Source organism: Cinclus cinclus, chromosome 17, assembly GCF_963662255.1.
Source record: "Cinclus cinclus chromosome 17, bCinCin1.1, whole genome shotgun sequence".
NCBI classification, from domain to species: Eukaryota; Metazoa; Chordata; class Aves; order Passeriformes; family Cinclidae; genus Cinclus; species Cinclus cinclus.
In genome coordinates, this window is record NC_085062.1 from 12367192 (window position 1) to 12385297 (window position 18106).

At 53.1% G+C, this 18106-nt stretch overlaps 1 protein-coding gene across 1 annotated transcript in view; it reads right to left on the reverse strand.

Annotated features, from left to right (window-relative positions):
- Positions 1 to 18106, reverse strand: part of KSR2 (kinase suppressor of ras 2) — a 75233-nt gene that overhangs the window by 50170 nt on the left and 6957 nt on the right. The window contains exons 3-4 of the mRNA XM_062504230.1: positions 17836 to 17986; positions 10128 to 10626 (exon numbers count right to left, since the gene is read on the reverse strand). Of these exons, the coding sequence (XP_062360214.1) occupies positions 10128 to 10626; positions 17836 to 17986 (650 nt within the window). The remainder of the gene's footprint in view (positions 1 to 10127; positions 10627 to 17835; positions 17987 to 18106) is intronic.

Below are 18106 nucleotides of genomic sequence, written 5' to 3' on the forward strand. Positions count from 1 at the left end.
CCCAAAATCCCGCATCTCAGCCCTTGGCACTTGGTGAGCCCGCACCAGTACCCCCAGTATCCCCCTTTCCTTCACCTCTCCCCACCCGCTAACCGTCTGCAGATCCAGAATTCCTCATTTTCCTCCTTTATCCCGATTATCCCTAGATCGGGAGTGCCCAAACCAACCCCCCAAGGCAAAGTTCGTGGAGCACCGGGGCTAATTCCTGCCGAGGGATGCTCGGGAAAATCAGTGCCGCTCACCGGGAGCGATTCCTTCTCCGCTAAGTGAATGCCAACGATTAGGGCCGTAATTGCATGCAGGAATTCGCTAAATATATAATGATGGATAAAAAAATAAAATAATAATAATAATAAAAAAAGCCGAGCGAGTTTGAAGCGTTTAATGCAAATCCCTTGAGGTGTCAATCCCGCCTGAATGGCCCATCCCCGCCTGCTCCGTGGGATCAGTCAAACGCTTTGTGGGGGAAAAATAGAGGGTTTCAACAGGCGCTGAAAAACAGGAGCAGACACCGGGACAAAGGGCCCGTCACTCCTTTCAGGGCATTGACACCGGCGTGCGATGTGGGGAGAGTGTGGATTTTATAGGATTTCCACAGAAAGGAGCCCGGTGAGGACGCGGATTTGCCCTAGTGGGATGTCCCGGGGTGATTTGGTGGCTGAAAGAGCAAGATGTGCTGGGAGAAGCTGGGATATGAGGATGGACACGGTGGGTTCTGTATGTTACAGGGAGAAAAAATCCCATGTTCACAGGGCTGTGATGCTTCTGAAATATGGCTCATCCCCAAAAAAGCATTCCAAAGGAAACACCCCAACAGTTTCCCAGCCCCTGGCAGTGCTCATCCTCCATTCCCAGCTCTTAAAAAAACCTGGAAATTGAGTAAGTAACAACCTGCTCTGCAGGCATTTGTTGTCACTTTCTTTCTTATTACCATTTAAAAAAAAAAATTAAAACGGGTTTAATTTAAAATTTAACCACAAGGCAGGAGCTGCCCCTGCAGCCGCAAGAGCCAGGTGATGTTTTATTCACCACTTTGCTCCTCACCAGCACACTCCAATTTCCACTAAGCGTCACTCGAAAGGAAGGGAAATAGAGTGGGAGAAATAAGAAAAAATCCTCTCATCGGTATTTCAACAGCAAAGGATTAAAGGTCGCTGCTGCTTGGCCGGGAGCATGTGGCCTCGGCCAGGATTCAGCCCCGAAGATTTATGGCTTTTGGAGTGGTTTAATTTCACAATATTCCCGATTGAATCAGAGCAAGGAGCAGGTGAAGTGCTGCCCCCTCCACCGTGGGCAGGCAGCTCCAGCAGCATCCATTGGAAGGGAAAAAAAATAATGAAGAAAACCCTCAGATTCTCTCTGGTATTTTTTTCATTCAGTAATGATTTGGTGGGAACTTGAAGATCATTTTATCCAACCCTGCCATGGCAGGGACACCTCCCACTATCCCAGGGTGCTCCAACCTGGCCTTGGACACTTCCAGGGATCCAGGGGCAGCCACAGCTGCTCTGGGCACCCTGTGCCAGGGCCTGCCCACCCTCCCAGGGAACAATTCCTTCCCAATATCCCATCCAGCCCTGCCCTCTGGCAGTGGGAAGTCATTCCCTGTGTCCTGTCCCTCCTTGCCTTTACCAAAGCCACTCTCTAGAACGTCTGCCACTTCTCCCTTCCAGTTCCCATATTGGCACATAAATGGCAAAATCCAACCTTTTTCTTCAAGGATTCCCAAATAAACCACTTAAAAAAAAAAAACAACAACAACAAAAAAAAATCCCTGAGCATTCCTGAACAGCCTTAGGGATTTGGGATCAAAACCAGCACAGCTGGAGCCATCTCAGCCAGGAAAGGAGGCACCAGGTCACTTTTGACACTGGAATAAACACACAGCTCCCATACCCAACACCATTCCACATCCCAAATCCCTGCACAGCAAGGATGGCACCAGCTTCTTTAAGATTTCCAGGATTCAAGGCAGTTTTTGAACCTGCTTGAAGAGCTGAAATTTCTTCATTCTCCACCCAGACCTGAACAAGCTGCACACAATGCTGGGGTTGAGATAAAGAAATAAACACAGAATATCCTCCAGATGTTCCATTTATCCTCCTCATTCCCATAAAGAGGCAACAAACCCTCTCTTCCCCGGTCAGAGGAAAAGCAGCTCCTTCATATCAAAGCCTCGGCAGTTAAATATTTATCCAAGTGCCTGTCCCCACTTCCCCGGATGCCTGAATTTCCAGGCTCGAGTCTGACTGATCTATTATTCACTTTTCCAAGCACAAAGTGGAACTTTTTTATTACAGCAGCAAATTATAAAGCTGGGAAATTCTTTGAAGGGAGTTCGAGCCAAACAGGTTCCCCCCATCCCCTGGGACTGGAGAGGGGGCTGCAGGAGCAGCACTGGGAGCAGACACAGGCGGGAAGGAGCTGGAAGAGGTAATTGCCAGGATCCTGGAGCTGGAGCTGTTTCTCATTAAGCCCCTTCTGTTTTCTTGGTTGCCACCGTTACGTGTCTTTGAGGGCCACACAAGGGCAGCGAGGGCGAGTTGGGGCCAGCCAGGGCTGGTGGGGTTGAGTCTCCTTTAGATGGAGAAGCTTCCACAGAGATTCAACCCCTGGGGCACCCTAAAGCATCTTCAGACAACACAACTGCAGCCAGGTGGGGCAGATCTGCCACCAAACTGGACAATCATGGAATGGTTTAGGATGGAAGGGACCTTAAAACTCATCCAGTTCCACCATCCCAGGCTGCTCCAAGCTCCATCCAGCCTGGCCTTGGACACTCCCAGGGATCCAGGGGCAGCCACAGCTGCTCTGGGCACCCTGTGCCAGGGCCTGCCCACCCTCCCAGGGAACAATTCCTTCTCAATATCCCACCCAGCCCTGCCCTCTGGCAGTGGGATGCCGTTCCCTATGTCCTGTCCCTCCAGCCCTTGTCCCCAGTCCCTCTCCAGCTCTCCTGGAGCCCCTTTAGGCCCTGGCAGGGGCTCTGAGCTCTCCCTGGATCCTTCTCTTCTCCAGGTGAACACCCCCAGCTCTCCCAGCCTGGCTCCAGAGCCAAGGAGCTCCAGATGGGAACATCTCTGTGGGCTCCTCTGGACTTTGAGGAGCACTCCCTGCTTTTGGTTTTCATCCCATTATTGCCAAGGAATCCCCTGGAGTGCTTGGCCAACCCAGCACATGCTTGGGCCACCACAGCAGGTCAGGGGTGGGATGGCAGGAGGGAGAGGAGATGCTCCCACCGACCTCTTGAACCACAAGGACATGAACAGGGGAGCTGCTTCTTGACTTTTCTGCACAGCCCCAGCTGGAACACATAGTTGGGAAGAGTTCTGGCTCTGCCAAGACCAACGGGGGTCACCCCTCTCCTGGCCACCCCCCCAGACCCTGCCCCTGCCCCCTCCTGCCCTCCCTCTCCCAGCTGGGCAGCATGGAGGCAGCACACCAGGCACCAGGAATGCGGTGCCACCTCTCCCAGGATGTCAGTCCTTATCTAAATTCATCCTCACGCCCGTCTGGCTTTGAAAGGACCCTCAACTCCTCATTAAAGGACACGGTGAGAAGTTTCTCCTCTGAGCACCGTAAAGCTCCAGCGCCTCTGGATGGAATAGCAGGGCCCTAATTAACATTAATGACACTCCTAAGGAGCGTCACAGCCCAGAGCAGTGGGATAATTCCTGTACCGAGCCAGGTTGGTACGGAGGCCACTCATCACTGTCACCTCACGGTGTGCAAACCATTCTTTGAGGGAGCTGGGCACATTCAGCCCTGGCTCACCGGCAGTGGCAGCGAGATTAATCAGGGGGATGATTTGGAAGCACAGGGAGACATGCTGCTCGTTTTGCTCTCCAAATTCCTGCCCTTCCACACTCTCCCCCTGGCAGAATTTCCAAGCTGGGGGTTCTGTTTTCACGATAAATAACACAGCGTGGAGATCATGGAACCGTGCGATCCTTTAAGTTGGAAAAGAACTTTGAAATCATGGAATCCACCCATGTCCACAAGTGCCACATCCACACAGTTTTTAAATCTCTCCAGGGATGGGGACTCTGCCACTGCCCTGGGAAGCTGTGCCAGTGCCTGACCACCATTTCAGGGAAGGAGTTTTCCCCAGATTCCAACCTGACCCTCCCCTGGCCCAGCCTGAGGCCGTTCCCTCTCCTCCTGTCCCTGTTCCCTGGAGCAGAGCCCGACCCTCCCGGCTGTCCCCTCCTGTCAGGGAGTTGTGCAGAGCCACAAGGTCCCCCCTGAGCCTCCTTTTCTCCAGGCTTTTCTCATTTTCCCAGCTCCCTCAGCCCCTCCTGGTGCTCCAGCCCCTTCCCCAGCTCTGTTCCCTTCCCTGGACACCCTCCAGCCCCTCCAGGTCTCTCTGGTCAGGAGGGGCCCAGAGCTGCCCCAGCACTGGAGGTGCCCCAGCAGTGCCAGCACAGGGAACGGGCACTGCCCTGCTCCTGCTGCCACCCCAGGGCTGGCACAGCCCAGGTGTCAGTGCCCACCTTGGGAAGACACTCCATATGGATTATTTCCATATATTGGCAATGTCCTGCTGCATCCATCTGCTCTGCAAACATCAATCTCCAATGCCAGGAGCCCACCTGCCTTTCCAAAGCTGGGGAATGTCAGAGGAGCTGCCTTGACACCACTCTCCCAAATCTCACCCGTGCGGAACATCAAATCATCGATCCACCAGGTGGATGGGAATCGCTACAAGGGAAAACATCATTATTATCAAGGTTGCAGAGCAGCAGAATTAATGACCTATCAGTGCCTATTTAGGACCAGCTTAAATGATTAAATCTGAGGCACAGTCTAAGCATGGGCTGCTTGGTGGGGTAGGAGTGGTGATGAAGACCTCTACTCCCAGGTTTTAGGATTCAGTTTTTCACCTGTCTGCCTTGGTGGCCCCAGCTGGGCACTAGACTTGGCCAAGTGCCACAAGAAATATCCCAGAAATATCTCAGGAATTTATAATGTGGGATGGAGAAAAACACCCCCCAGGACAGAAAGTGTCTAATGTTAAAGTTGGAAATAATACAAGGAAAAAGGAAAAGAAGGAAATGGGGATGTGCTCTATCACCAGTTCACATCTGAACTTCACCTCTGATTTCACCCAGCCAGGAAATTCTCACCCCAGTATGGAAAAATCCCACCAAAAAACCATCTCTGCACCAATGGGGCAAAAGGGAAGGAAATGAACCCTCAGAAGGCTTTGAACCAACAGGTTTTTCCACCGGGAAAACATCCACACCTGGAACGTCACTGCAACAGCACAGGATAAGGAGAATTCATGGAAAATTTAGCCAAAATCCAGCTGCCTTGAGCAGGAGGAACCTCGTCCCAACCCAGACCTGACCGAGGTGCATCACAAAAATGTCCTGTCCTGTCCAGCAGCTGCTTCAGGCTGGAACTCAGCACATCCTCAGGGCTCTTCCCAGTCAGATCATGCTCCCATTTGCCCTCTTCAGCTGCTTTCCAGAGGATGCTCCTTGAGGGCCATAGAGTTCATGGATCTGGCCAGCCTGCAGTGTGGCAAAAGGAGCCACAGCTGGGAAGCTGATCAGGGTTTGGGCTCAGCTCCCCTTCACAAGGCTCAGGGGATGAAGGGTGGGTCAGGGGATGGGTCTAAGGAGGGGTCCAGAGATGAAGGATGGGTCAAAGGACAGGCCTGAAAGACAAAGGATGGGTCTAAGGATGGGTCAGAGTAAGAAGGATGGGCTAAAAGATGAAGGGTGGGTCCAATGAGGGGTCCAAGGAGGAAGGATGGGCCTAAGGAAGGGTCTAATGAGGGGTCCAGGGGTGAAGGACAGGTCCAAGGACAGGTCTAAGGACAGGCCTAAAGATGAAGGAAGGTCCAAATATGCGTGAAAGGGTAAAGGATCAGCCTAAGGATGGGCCAAAGAACAAAGGATGGGTCTAATGAGGGATCCAAGGATGAAAGGTGGGTTCAAGGACAGGTCTAAAGATGAAGGACGGGTCTAAGGATGGGTCTAAATATGAAGAATGGTTCTAAGTACAAAGGAAAAGTCTAAGTATGGGCCAAAGGATGAAGGATGGGTCTAATGAGGGATCCCAGGATGAGTCCAAGGTCAGGTCTAAAGATGAAGGACAGGTCTAAGGATGGGTCCAAAGATGATGGATATGTCTAAGTACATAGAAAAGGTCTAAGTACAGCTAAAGGACAAAGGCTGGGTGTAATGAGGGGTCCAAGGATGAAGGATTGTTTCAAGAGCAGGTCTAAAGATGAAGGACAGCTCTAAGGATGGGTCCAAGGATGAAGGATTGGTTCAAGAGCAGGTCTAAAGATGATGGACAGCTCTAAGGATGGGTCCAAGGATGAAGGATGGGTCTAGGTAGAGGTCAAAGGACAAAGGATGGGCCAAAGGATGGGTCTAAGGGTAAAGACCACCCACCCCAGGACAGATCCTGCCTCCAGAGATCCACTGGACACCCCCTCCAAGGGTTAACAAATGCCCTTAACGAGCTGGAATTTTATTCCCCAAGGAATGGATTTTTAAGACATCCCATTCAGAGTTTGTTCTTTCCTGGTTGATGGATAATCATTAACTATCCATGAGAGATTCCAATGGCCCGTGGAATTCATGAGGAATTAAATGGGCATTATATTATCAGCCACTCTCAATGTTTGGTTTCTGTTTCAGGACCATTCCTGAGATGTTTATGGGTTGTGAATTCATGGAAGCCAGGGGATCTTTTCAGGAGTAATGTTCCATACCTTGGAGTCACGGTCAACAGCTGGAGACACCAGGCAGGAATATTAGAGACTGGGAGTGCCAAAAAAAGACCAACAAAACTTAACTCCTGCCTCAGAAGGACTTGGTACACAGAAATGATGGATTAAATGCTGGGAATAAGATCTGAAGCACAATATTCAAAGGAGTTTATGAGCTGTCATCAGGAATCAAGCAGTACACGGTGGCCTTGCTCTGGTGGGGACCCGGTCACTGCTGCTGCTGTCACAAATAAATGTGCTGGTTTATTTTCTGTCTGTGCCTAGGTGGAAAAATCCAGGGGGAGCAGCCCCAGAGAACCCTGAGGGCTCCACTCCATCAATCCCTACCCAGAGCTCACGGGGAGAGAGATTTCTCTTTCTGCCAAAGTCACCCCTGGCTCCCCAGAGCCCATTTCACCCTATGCTGAGCTGGGGGGGGGGAGATAAAGGGACTTTGGACAAGGGACAGGACACAGGGAGTGGCTTCACACTGCCAGAGGGCAGGGCTGGATGGGATATTGGGAAGGAATTGTTCCCTGGGAGGGTGGGCAGGCCCTGGGACAGAGTACCCAGAGCAGCTGTGGCTGCCCCTGGATCCCTGGAAGTGTCCAAGGCCAGGCTGGACAGGGCTTGGAGCAGCCTGGGATGGTGGAAGGTGTCCCTGCCCGTGGGCCAAGGGTGGAACAAGATGGTCCCTAATATCCCTTCCCACCCAAACCATTCCATAAATCAGCCTGAGAGACACCAACCTCTCTCTTGGGAGGGTCTCTGAAGGGTCCTTGCAGAGAACAGGCAGGATGGGGTTAAATCTCTACCCCAAATCACTCCAGGAGATCCCACCCAGCACTTGGGATCCCCAGGACTGGCCTCAAACTGTCAGATCCCCATGTCCAGCCACTCCTTCCATGCTGGAACAGGACATGGGGAGCAGAAAGCACCAATCCAAAGCAGCCCAAGAGTCCATGTGCACAACTAAAACCAGAAGGGGTTGATCAGGGAAGGCTCCAAATTCTCTTCCAGGGATGAGCTCTCTCCTGCAAGAAGCACAGAGGGCTCAGACTTCAGGGACGTCATGGAACTGTGACATTGAAAAAACCCCATCATCAAATTCCATGGCCACAGTCATAAAATAACAATTAGCTGAGAAAGGCCTGAAAATATTTCAATTTTAATCCACTTTTTATCTGTGCCAGGCATTTTCCACCTCATCCAGGCTAATAAACAGCTCCCACTCCAGCAGGGCTGTGCTGGAAAAAAAGAGGGAAAAAAGAAGAAGCTGCCTCTTTAATGCACTAATTACAATCCCGAACCGCTAATGGGATTAGCAGGCAGGATTTAGTGGTTGTCTGCTGCAAAATCATTAAGTGCCATTAGAGAAAATGAACTTCCCTGCTTCTCCAAGAGGTTTGCAGGAATCCGGATCCAACCCGGCACAGCAGCCCCTGGAGCACAATGGGACCCTGTCAATATTGGCTCTTTCCTTGATTAATTCCCTAATCAGGAATTGAAATTGCCCAGCACCACTGGGAAGAGAGCACTGGAGGCACTGGGAAAACTAGCTGCAGTCAGGCAGAGGAATCATGGAATGGGTTGGGTTGGAAGGGACATTAAAGCTCTTCCACTATCCCAGGCTGCTCCAACCTGGCCTTGGACATTCCAGGGATGGATCCAGGGGTAGCAACAGCTTCTCTGGGAACCCTGTGTCGGGAAGGTGGAGAGCAATGAAGGCAGAGGGGACATCACTGTGTTTGTGTGATATTTCCATCCCATCTCCACATTGGGGAATCAGTGGCCAGACGATTTGCTGGTGTCCAAACCTGGCCTCAGCTCCATGTCAGGGTGACCATGAGGGCTGGAAAGTGTCCCTTACCTTGGAATGAGTTGAGATTTAAGGTCCTTTCCAGCCCAAACCTGGATTCCTTTGAGCTTTGCCTGACTGCATCCAGTTTTCCCAGTGTCTCCAGTGCTCCCTCCCCAGTGGTGCTGGGCAATTTCCACTCAAGATCATGAGGAAATATCCAATGACCAAACAGGGGAAGTTCTGCCCTCGGTGAGACCTTCTCCAGCTGAGGGCAGAGCATGGATTGGGGGCTGGAATGCAGACAAAAGCAGGAGAAGGGAGAGGCTGCTCCCTGGGAATGCAGGGATGTTCCCTGGGGACACGGGGGTGCTCCTGGGGACCCAACAAAGCAAACACTTTTTCCCAGTGCCTAAGCATGAGAGGGAGGTTGGCCTTCCAGGAGGCATTTTCTAGCTGAAATCGCTTTGTTTCCAAAAGCTAAAAGCCTTTGGAGACCAAAAATTCCCAGCTCAGAGGAAAAGGAGGGTGGATGATCACTCACTTCACCTCGTGCCCAGGGGACAAGTGACACCGCCTTGCTGAGGCCACCAGACTCATCTGCCACCTCTAAACCCACTCTGGTTCCCTCTGCCCCAAGGAGAGGAGCTCCAGGTCAGGCACCGGGAGCACCTCCCTGGATTTAACCCTTGCCATGTCCCAGCTGGAGCTGCCCAAACATCACGGACAGGCTGGAGGGTCTGTGCTGTGCCGGGGCATCCGTGCTCCCTATACAGTCCTCAGGTGACTCTTCCCAGGATTCTGGCAAGGCCTTTTTACCCTCGAGAACCCCAAATTTGGGGACAAAAAGAGCAGATTGTCCTGGGATCCTGTTTTGGGAGTCAGCATGGACCAGCTCCATCCCAAAACACCCTCAGGGAGAGGAGGTGATGTCCCAAAGTGGCCACCACTCCCCTCTGCCACCCCACGCCACGGCAGAAGAAAGGTTTTCCGAGCAGGGCCACCGAAAGGGGGTGGAAAGGGATGGAGAGGGAATGTGGTGATGCCAGGGAATCCTTTCCCTGCGCAGCAGCAGCCTCTGCCGGCACCGGAGCCGCAGAGCAGGAGCAGAGGGGATGCGGCAGAGCCCGGAGAGCGCGCTCCGAACAGCGCCAGGGATGGGAAAGATCCCGGGGGGTCTCCGGTACATAAACTGTCTTCTCCACGAGGATTTATAAATCCCTGTATCCACTTCTCAGCTGGAAGGTGATTATTCCCATCTGTCTCCAGCGTGCCCTCACTCCGCCGCGCAGCTCTCGCGCCCATTCCCGTGCAGCAGCTGGAAAATCCAGCCCTCCCCAGTCCCACATTCCCGCGTGCCGGGGGGATTTGCCAACAATCCTGGAGCCCCTGGGTGCTCGCCATCCACCCCAAAATGAGATGCCGGGGGAGCAGAACCGACACCATCCCACAACATCGCCGCTGCAAGGCGCTGCAAAAAGGAGTTTCCACACGAAACCTCCGAACAAGACACCGACATTTAGGGATAAATGTACTTTTCCCAAGGCGCTGGGGTGAGATCCATCCCCCCCAGCAAGCACCAGCACCCGGGGCACCACTTACTTGGGGGTGTGCGCTTCATCCACGCGGTGCCCCAGCTGGAACTCGTGGGATTTGCTCCGGTGCAGCGCCGTGAATCCCGGGATGAGGTGGATCAGCTTCCGCGACGAGGGCGGGGGAGTCCCGGGGGGCTTCAGTTTGTTCCTGCGGCGCACGGGAGGGGTCCCCGGCGGGGTCATGGTGGTGACGATGTTGGGGGTGCGCGGGGGGGTGTGCGCGGCGTGGCGCTGCCGGGGGGACGGCGGCAGGGAGCGGTGGCCGGACTCCAGGGGTGGGCACAGCCCCGGGTGACCCTCCACGGTCAGGCGGTCCACGTGGGTGTACATGGGGCCGTGGGACGAGCCGGAGTGGCAGTGGTGCTGCCCACACTTGGGCTGGACCTTGGGGCTCAGGTGCGTCCTGCCCCAGGGTCCCGGCTCCGGGGGACACCCGGGACTGTTCTCCTTGCCCGGCTCCGTGCTCGGCCACTGGATGGTCCAGTCCTGCTTGGAGAGGCTCCCGCCTGGAGAGAGCACAGAGACACGGCCATGTGGTCGGGGCAGAAGCTGGGAATTCCCTGCTCAGCCCTGGAGGTGTTAAAGATCCCATCCCTGGAAGTGTTTAAGGGTTGGGTGGAGCTCGGAGAAATCTGGTTTAGTGGAAGGTGTCCTTGCCGGTGGATGAGATAATCCTAAAGGTCCCTTCTCACCCAAACGATTCCATGATTGATTCCATCTCGGCACTGCATCCCAGCAAGGAGCTTCTCTGTGTTACAGAATCTTGGAATGGTTTGGGGGGAAAGAGACCCTAAGGATCATCTCATTCCACCCCTAGCCCCAACCCCTGCCATGGGCAGGGACACCGCCCACCGTCCCAGGCTGCTCCAAGCCCTGTCCAGCCTGGCCTTGGGCACTTCCAGGGATCCAGGGGCAGCCACAGCTGCTCTGGACACCCTGTGCCAGGGCCTGCCCACCCTCCCAGGGAACAATTCCTTCCCAATATCCCACTCAGCCCTGCCCTCTGGCAGTGGAAGCCGTTCCCTGTGTCCTGTCCCTCCAGCCCTTGTCCCCAGTCCCTCTCCAGCTCTCCTGGAGCCCCTTCAGGCCCTGGAAGGGGCTTTGAGCTCTCCCTGGATCCTTCTCTCCTCCAGGTGAACACCCCCAGCTCTCCCAGCCTGGCTCCAGAGCAGAGGGACGGATGACCTGAGACCACAGGAATTCCCACCAGATCATCCAGTGCCACCCCTGCCATGGGCAGGGACACCTTCCACTGGCCCAGGCTGCTCCAAGCCCTGTCCAGCCTGTCCTGGGACACTTCCAGGGATGGGACACCCACAGCTGCTCTGGAGATCCCCCTGTGGATCCTCACCACTCCAAGCAAGAGATTTGCCAGGGCTGGAGGTGTCCCCACGTGTCCCCCAGCTCCCTCTGCCACCCCAAATGGTGGCACTGGGATGACAACAGCCACACTGGGACAGTGACACCCCTCACCTGGCCCAGGCTGCTGCCCCATCTCACTCCCCATTTGTGCCATTTGTATAATGAGGGAACTTTAATTAACGGAGGCTCCACTCCTAATTATCCATGGCCACCAGGAGCAAAGAGCCCCAGCAGCACCTTCAGAGCATCCCAGGGAAGATCCAGGTGGAATTTGGTCCTTGATCCTAGTTCCTTGATTGCCCCCATCAAGGAAAACCCAAATCTCATTTTCCAGCGCCACCTTCCCACTCCCTGCTTGCGTTGGTAATTGGAGTGTCTCCCTTTCCATGGGAATGTTTCAGTTCCAGCTCCAGAGGAAAAGGAAACGCTTGGGAAATGAAAGATTTGGGTTGAAAGCAAGCTTTGAGTCAAGGGGTGGAGGATGGGGCGTGAGCAGTTTGCTGGAATCATTTTCTCGGAGCAGAACATCAAAATAAAGGATAAAAAAAAAGCGCCAAAATAATTGTAAAATATAAAAAGAATAACAGTAAAACTTCCCAAATAATTGTAATTTTAAAAATAACAAGAAATAATTCCAAAATAATTATAAAATATTGAAAAATATGTATCAGCAAAAGAATAAAAAGAGAAAATAATATTAATATCTTAAAAACAAAAATAATAAGAAATTAAAGTAAATAAAATAATAATTTTTAAGGAATTAAAATTAATTATTAGAATAAAATAGAATTAAAATAACAATTAAAATGTTTAAAATTATTTAACTGAAATTTTAAAAATAAAAAATAAATAAACATAATAATTTAAAACTCTAAAAAATAAAAATAATTAATTAGAATTAATAAGAAGTACAAATAAATTAAAGAAGTGAAATGTTATAAATTAAAATTAATTAAAATTAATACGAACTACAAATAAATTGAAGAAGTGAAAATGTTATAAATTAAAATTGATTAGAATAAATAAAAAATTAAAATAACAATTATAAATGTTTAGAAATAAAATAATTAATTAGAACGATGAAGAAATAGAAGTAATTGAAACTAAAAATAAGAATAATAAAAATATTTTTAAAAAAATAATTAAAACATCAGAAAAATCTCAACTCATGCAAATCATGCTCTTCCCATTGGCTGCTTTGCTTCGCTTGATTTTCGTTAATGAAGATGGGGTGAGGATCTCCCTGCGACCCCCCTGTCCCAGCTGAATAAAAATGTGAATAAAATAATATTTAAAATAAAAACAACCCCTGGGCCAGGCTGAAAACAGCCGGGAAAACGAAATTCCAGCAGGAAGGTGGCAGGGAGAGAGCATTGATGGGATCAGCTTAAACTGGGAATGCACTGAAAAGGGGAAAAAACCCAAAAATATCCCAAAGCTCCCCTTGCTCCAAAACCTGTTAAAGGCTGCTGGATCCCGCTCCCTCCGGATTCCCAGCTCTGATTCTCAGCTGGAAAACCTCGGGAAGAGCTGGCACAGAGGGAAAATCTGTTTGTCTTCAGATTGCTCCTCACAAATTGGTTGTTTTGTTTCGATCCCAAATATGATTTTTTTTATGTATCAGTCACAGCCGCCCTCCAGTCCCACGGGCCACCTCTTCTGTCCGTGTGGATGCTCCCTTTGGGTGAATTTGGCTTCATGGGTCCCCTCAGATCCCTCCCCCCACTCCGTTTCATCAGGGAAACTCTTCCCAAACTTCTCCATCAAAAAACAACAGGAAAACAAACTCCTGCGAAGAGGAGGCAGCATCGGGATGAATCCAGAGATGGAAAAATTCCACCTGCTCCAAACAACAAAGATCAAGGTTTGTTTTGTTTTCCTTCAAATAAAAGGCTGGGAATAATTGGATATTCCCATGGGAGCTGGTATATGAGGCAGCCCTGCATCCCAGCTGCTCCTTGAGATGCTCTGAGCACTCCTTCCCTTCCCAAAAGCTGCTCCCAGGTGACCCAACTGGAGATTTTGGAATGCCCAGGGTTTTTTGGGAATCCCCACGGGTCCAGCACCCACATCCCAGGACAGCAGCCTCTGGAATAGACTCCGGAATCACCCAGCTTGGCAGCACAGGGATACTGGGAAGGTCAAATCTTCCCTCCTCTCCACCACACCAGCACAGCTCCCGAATTCCCTCCAAACCGGGATTTTTCCTGCTTTTCCCTCATTGCTCCCAACCCTGCCTGATCCTGCGCTGTCCCCAAGCCACCCTGAGCCTTCCCAGGGTTCATAAAAATTCCATTCCAGCTCCTTTTTCCCGGTAGGAATCTTAATAACCTCCACACATCCCTCAGCAGTCACACCCCATCAACTCCTCGAGCCACAGCTCCCCGCTCCACACAGATTTAATATTAAATTAATCCTGCTCCGAGATCAAATCCAATAACAAAACTCCACTCCCAAGGATCCACATCCAAGGAAAAGCCAATCCAGCCTTGTTAACACCACAGAGCTGGGAAGGGGGGGGTGGTTAATGTGGATTTGCCACTCTGATTTATGGGATGCTCCGGGGTTTTCCCTGCTGCCCCCTCCCAGGATGCTCAGCTTGGGAAGCACCTCCTTTTCCAAGCCCATCCTGACAAAATCCATCTCCATGGAACAGCCTCCAGCTCCCTGCCCAGACAGGGGCAGCCTGGGAAATTAGAGGCTTCTAATTAATGACTCAATAAATAAAGATGGATGGGAAAGGTTAAACCTGAACCTCATTCCTGCTTTATGAATACAAATCTTGGCATCCCGGAATTGGCTGCTGCAGCTCCTGCCAAGGAATTTTAGCTTTTAAGGAGGATGCAACTTGTTCATTAATTACATTTTTAGGGTAAGGACAATCTCTGGCTTCACAAGGAGCTAAAATGCAGCTAAAACACAGATTAAAAGGCATTTCTGAGGCAGTTGGTGCATCTGGGGTTCCTGGGGGGTGGGGAGGATGTCATATCCTAATGGATCTAAAATCCCAACACTGCATCCAAAGAGAGCATCACTGCCGTCCTGGGATGCTTTTCTATCCCCATCCCAGAAACTCCCAGACAGCTCCTTAGGGCTCTGCCAGCCTCACTGTCATGAAGCCATGGATCCATGGAGCCAGCCAGTGCCCAAAATCCTTGCTATCCAATGGATGGATGGATGGATGGATAAAAGCAGCACAGCACCCCCTTAGTTCACCCCAAAGCCACAACCCCATCACTGCTCAGTCCCCAACAGCCCAGGGGGACACTCCCAAGGTCCCAGCAGTGCTGCTCTGCCCATCCCAATCCCACATCCCACCAAAACACTGCCTGGACCGTAGGGAATCTGGAGCCAGTTTGGCTGGGTGGGATGATCAGCTCCCACTACCCACACTCAGCCCAAGGATGAGATCCAGGGAGCATCCTGCCATTCCCTGGCCAAAAATCCCAGTGTTCCCAGCTCCCAGGAGAGGGGCAGGGACTCTGCTCCTGCTCTCCCATGGGGGATAAGAAGAGGGGGAATTCCTGGGATGCAGCCATTTGCTTGGCAGAGACAGGGAACAGGGAGCCCATCTGGCATTGCAGGTGGAGCTTCCCGCACCCAAATCCTCGAGAAATTCAGAGAGATTTGGTCTTCTCCACTGCCTGGGAGTTCCTGCACCCCTCAGGGCTCTGCCTGTCACCCCCTGTCCCCAAGGCTGTGTCATCCATGGGACAATGCACCTCCAGCACAACACGGACCCACAGCTGGCATTTCCAAGATCCCTATCCTCCAGTTCTGGCAGAGCAGGAGTGGCCACGGCAGCATCCCAGCAATGCTGCAGGGACAGAGAAGCCCGGGATGATGGATGGAGTTAAATGGAGCGCCGGGAAAGACAAACACTCCATGCCTGGCTGGCTCTCTTCTGCGGGATCCAATGAACCACCAGGAATGCTGGCAGCCCCATCAGCTGCCCCATTAGGGAGCAAATGGAGCAGCAGCTTCCCACAGACCTCCGGTACTGCTATCTCCTCCAGCCAGAAAACTCTAGAGGGACCAGAGAAACTTCCCTGCAGCTGCGGAGCCAAAGGCCAAGGCGGATTTTCCAAAGCATGGAATTCCCTGGGCTGAGCAGCCAGAGTGGGATTTGTTTGGAGCAGCCTTTAAAAGTCAGAAGTGTTTAAACAAAGACCAGCTGAGAGCCTTCCTGGGGCTTCCAGGGAAGCACTGCCACCCTTCCTCAAACAGAAGGGACACCTCACAGAAATGTGGAAGAGAAAAGGGGAGGGAGCTGGATTTAGGAAGCTGCAGTGGAGGGATGCTCCCTAGGGAACAGCAGGCTGGGCTCAGACAGCCCCACCTCACCCCCCTGCCACTGTCCCCAGCATGGGGTGGCACCGTCACTCTGTCCTACGTGGGAAGTCTGGAGAGGATCCAATGGCCAGAACAGGTGGATGTGGCCGAGGTCTCTTCAGGCAGGAGATGGGATCCCTCTCTGGGACATTCCGCGCCCTGTGGACACTGCTGGTCCCCCTCCTTGACCATGTCACATCACCAGCACTGTCCCCTGCTGTCCCCAAGGGCTGTTCCACACCTGCAAAGTCCAGATGAAAACCCAGCAGGGCTCATTCCCAGCCTCCCAATCCCTGGGATGCAGCTGTGCTGGAGGAGCCAGGCAGAGAGGTCTGGGGTCCCCTAATCACAGGGGTTTGCTGCTGCCCCAGGGGCACCCCCTGTGCTGGCAGTGGTCTTCCCGAGCTGGCACCATAGCTCCGGTTCTGTGGTGCCATCCATGGACATGGGCTGTGCCAGAGGGGCTGGAGGGTGTCCAGGGAAGGGAACAGAGCTGGGGAAGGGGCTGGAGCACCAGGAGGGGCTGAGGGAGCTGGGAAAGGGAGAAAAGCCTGGAGAAAAGGAGGCTCAGGGGGGACCTTGTGGCTCTGCACAACTCCCTGACAGGAGGGGACAGCCGGGGGGGGTCGGGCTCTGCTCCAGGGATCAGGGACAGGAGGAGAGGGAACGGCCTCAGGCTGGGCCAGGGGAGGGTCAGGTTGGATACTGGGAAAATTCCTTCATGAAAAGGTTGGTCAGCACTGTCACAGTTTCCCAGGGCAGGGGTAGATGCCCTTCCCTGTAGGGATTTAACAGCCATGTGGATGTGGCACTTGGGGACATGGGGCAGTGATAGCCTTGGCAGTGCTGGGGAATGGCTGGACTCGCTCTTAAAGGATCTTTTCCATCCCAAAAGGTTCTGTTGTGTTCTGTATGCCCAGCCCCCGCCGCATGCCCCTGACCCTCCCCGGGCAGAGGCGGCCCCGGCCCCGCTCCGGCCCCGGTGCCGGCGCAGCTGCAGCCGGAGCGGCTCCGTGCAGCGATGGAACAGCGGAGCTCTGCTGCCACCGCCCGGGGACCCGCGCAGTCCGCACCGCACAGCGCCGGGGCTGGGGCATTCCCGAGAAAGGGGTCTGGGAATGGGGGGATCCGTTCTGAGCCAGCCGGGAAGCGATGCTGGAGCTGCCGGGTGTCAGAGCTTTCCCCTGAGCCTCCTGACTGAGCTGCTGCACGCACGGGGGGTCAGGGGACCTTGTAAGAGTCATGGAATGGGCTGGATTTGGAGGGGCCCTCATCCAGTGCCATGGTCAGGGACAGCTTCCACTGTCCCAGCTGCTCCAAGCTCCATCCAGCCTGGCCTTGGACACTTCCAGGGATCCAGGGGCAGCCACAGCTGCTCTGGGCACTCTGTCCTAGGGCTCTCCACCCTCCCAGGGAACAATTCCTTCCCAATATCCCATCCAGCCCTGCCCTCTGGCAGTGGGAAGCCATTCCCTGTGTCCTGTCCCTCCAGCCCTTGTCTCCAGTCCCTCTCCAGCTCTCCTGGAGCCCCTTTAGCCACAGGAAAGGGCTTTGAGCTCTCCCTGGATCCTTCTCTCCTCCAGGTGAACACCCCCAGCTCTCCCAGCCTGGCTCCAGAGCAGAGGGGCTCCAGCCCTTGGAGCATCTCCTCCTCTCTCTTCCAGAAGCTCTACAACCTTCTCATGCTGGGAACCCCAGGGCCAGGGGCAGCTCTGCAGGTGGAGTCTCACCTGGGCAGGGCAGAGGGACAGAATTCCCCCCTCCTTTCCTGCTGCCCACCCTGGGGGATCAGCCCAGGGCAGGGGGGGTTCAGGATCCACCAGCATCCCCAAATTCTTTTCTCAGGGCCATTCCCAGTGCAGTTCCAAGATGTTCCCTGCAGGACAGGAGTTCCCAGCCAGCCCCAGGGCTGCAGGAGCTCTGCCAACATCTGCATTAAGGCCATGCTCCCTGTGTCACTACAACAGGATGGTGCCACCAGCCCGGCCAGCCCAGGGGACAGAGGGACAGAGGTCACTCACCGGACTTGTGGACGCTGCGGAGGCAGGACAGGGATGCGTTCAGCCGGGCACACTCCTCGCTGTTGGCCCCAAACTTCTCCACAGTGGCACAGACCTGGTCATCGGTCATGTCCAGCAAATCCTCCAGGCTGAGCTGCCCAGGGGCGATTTCCTGAGGGAGGAATGGGTCAGGAATGGTTCAGGAATGAGTCAGGAAGAATAAACCACCCTGGAGCATCCTCTAAACCTCAGGGAACACCAGTGAGAATCCAATTTATTTAGGTCATGGACC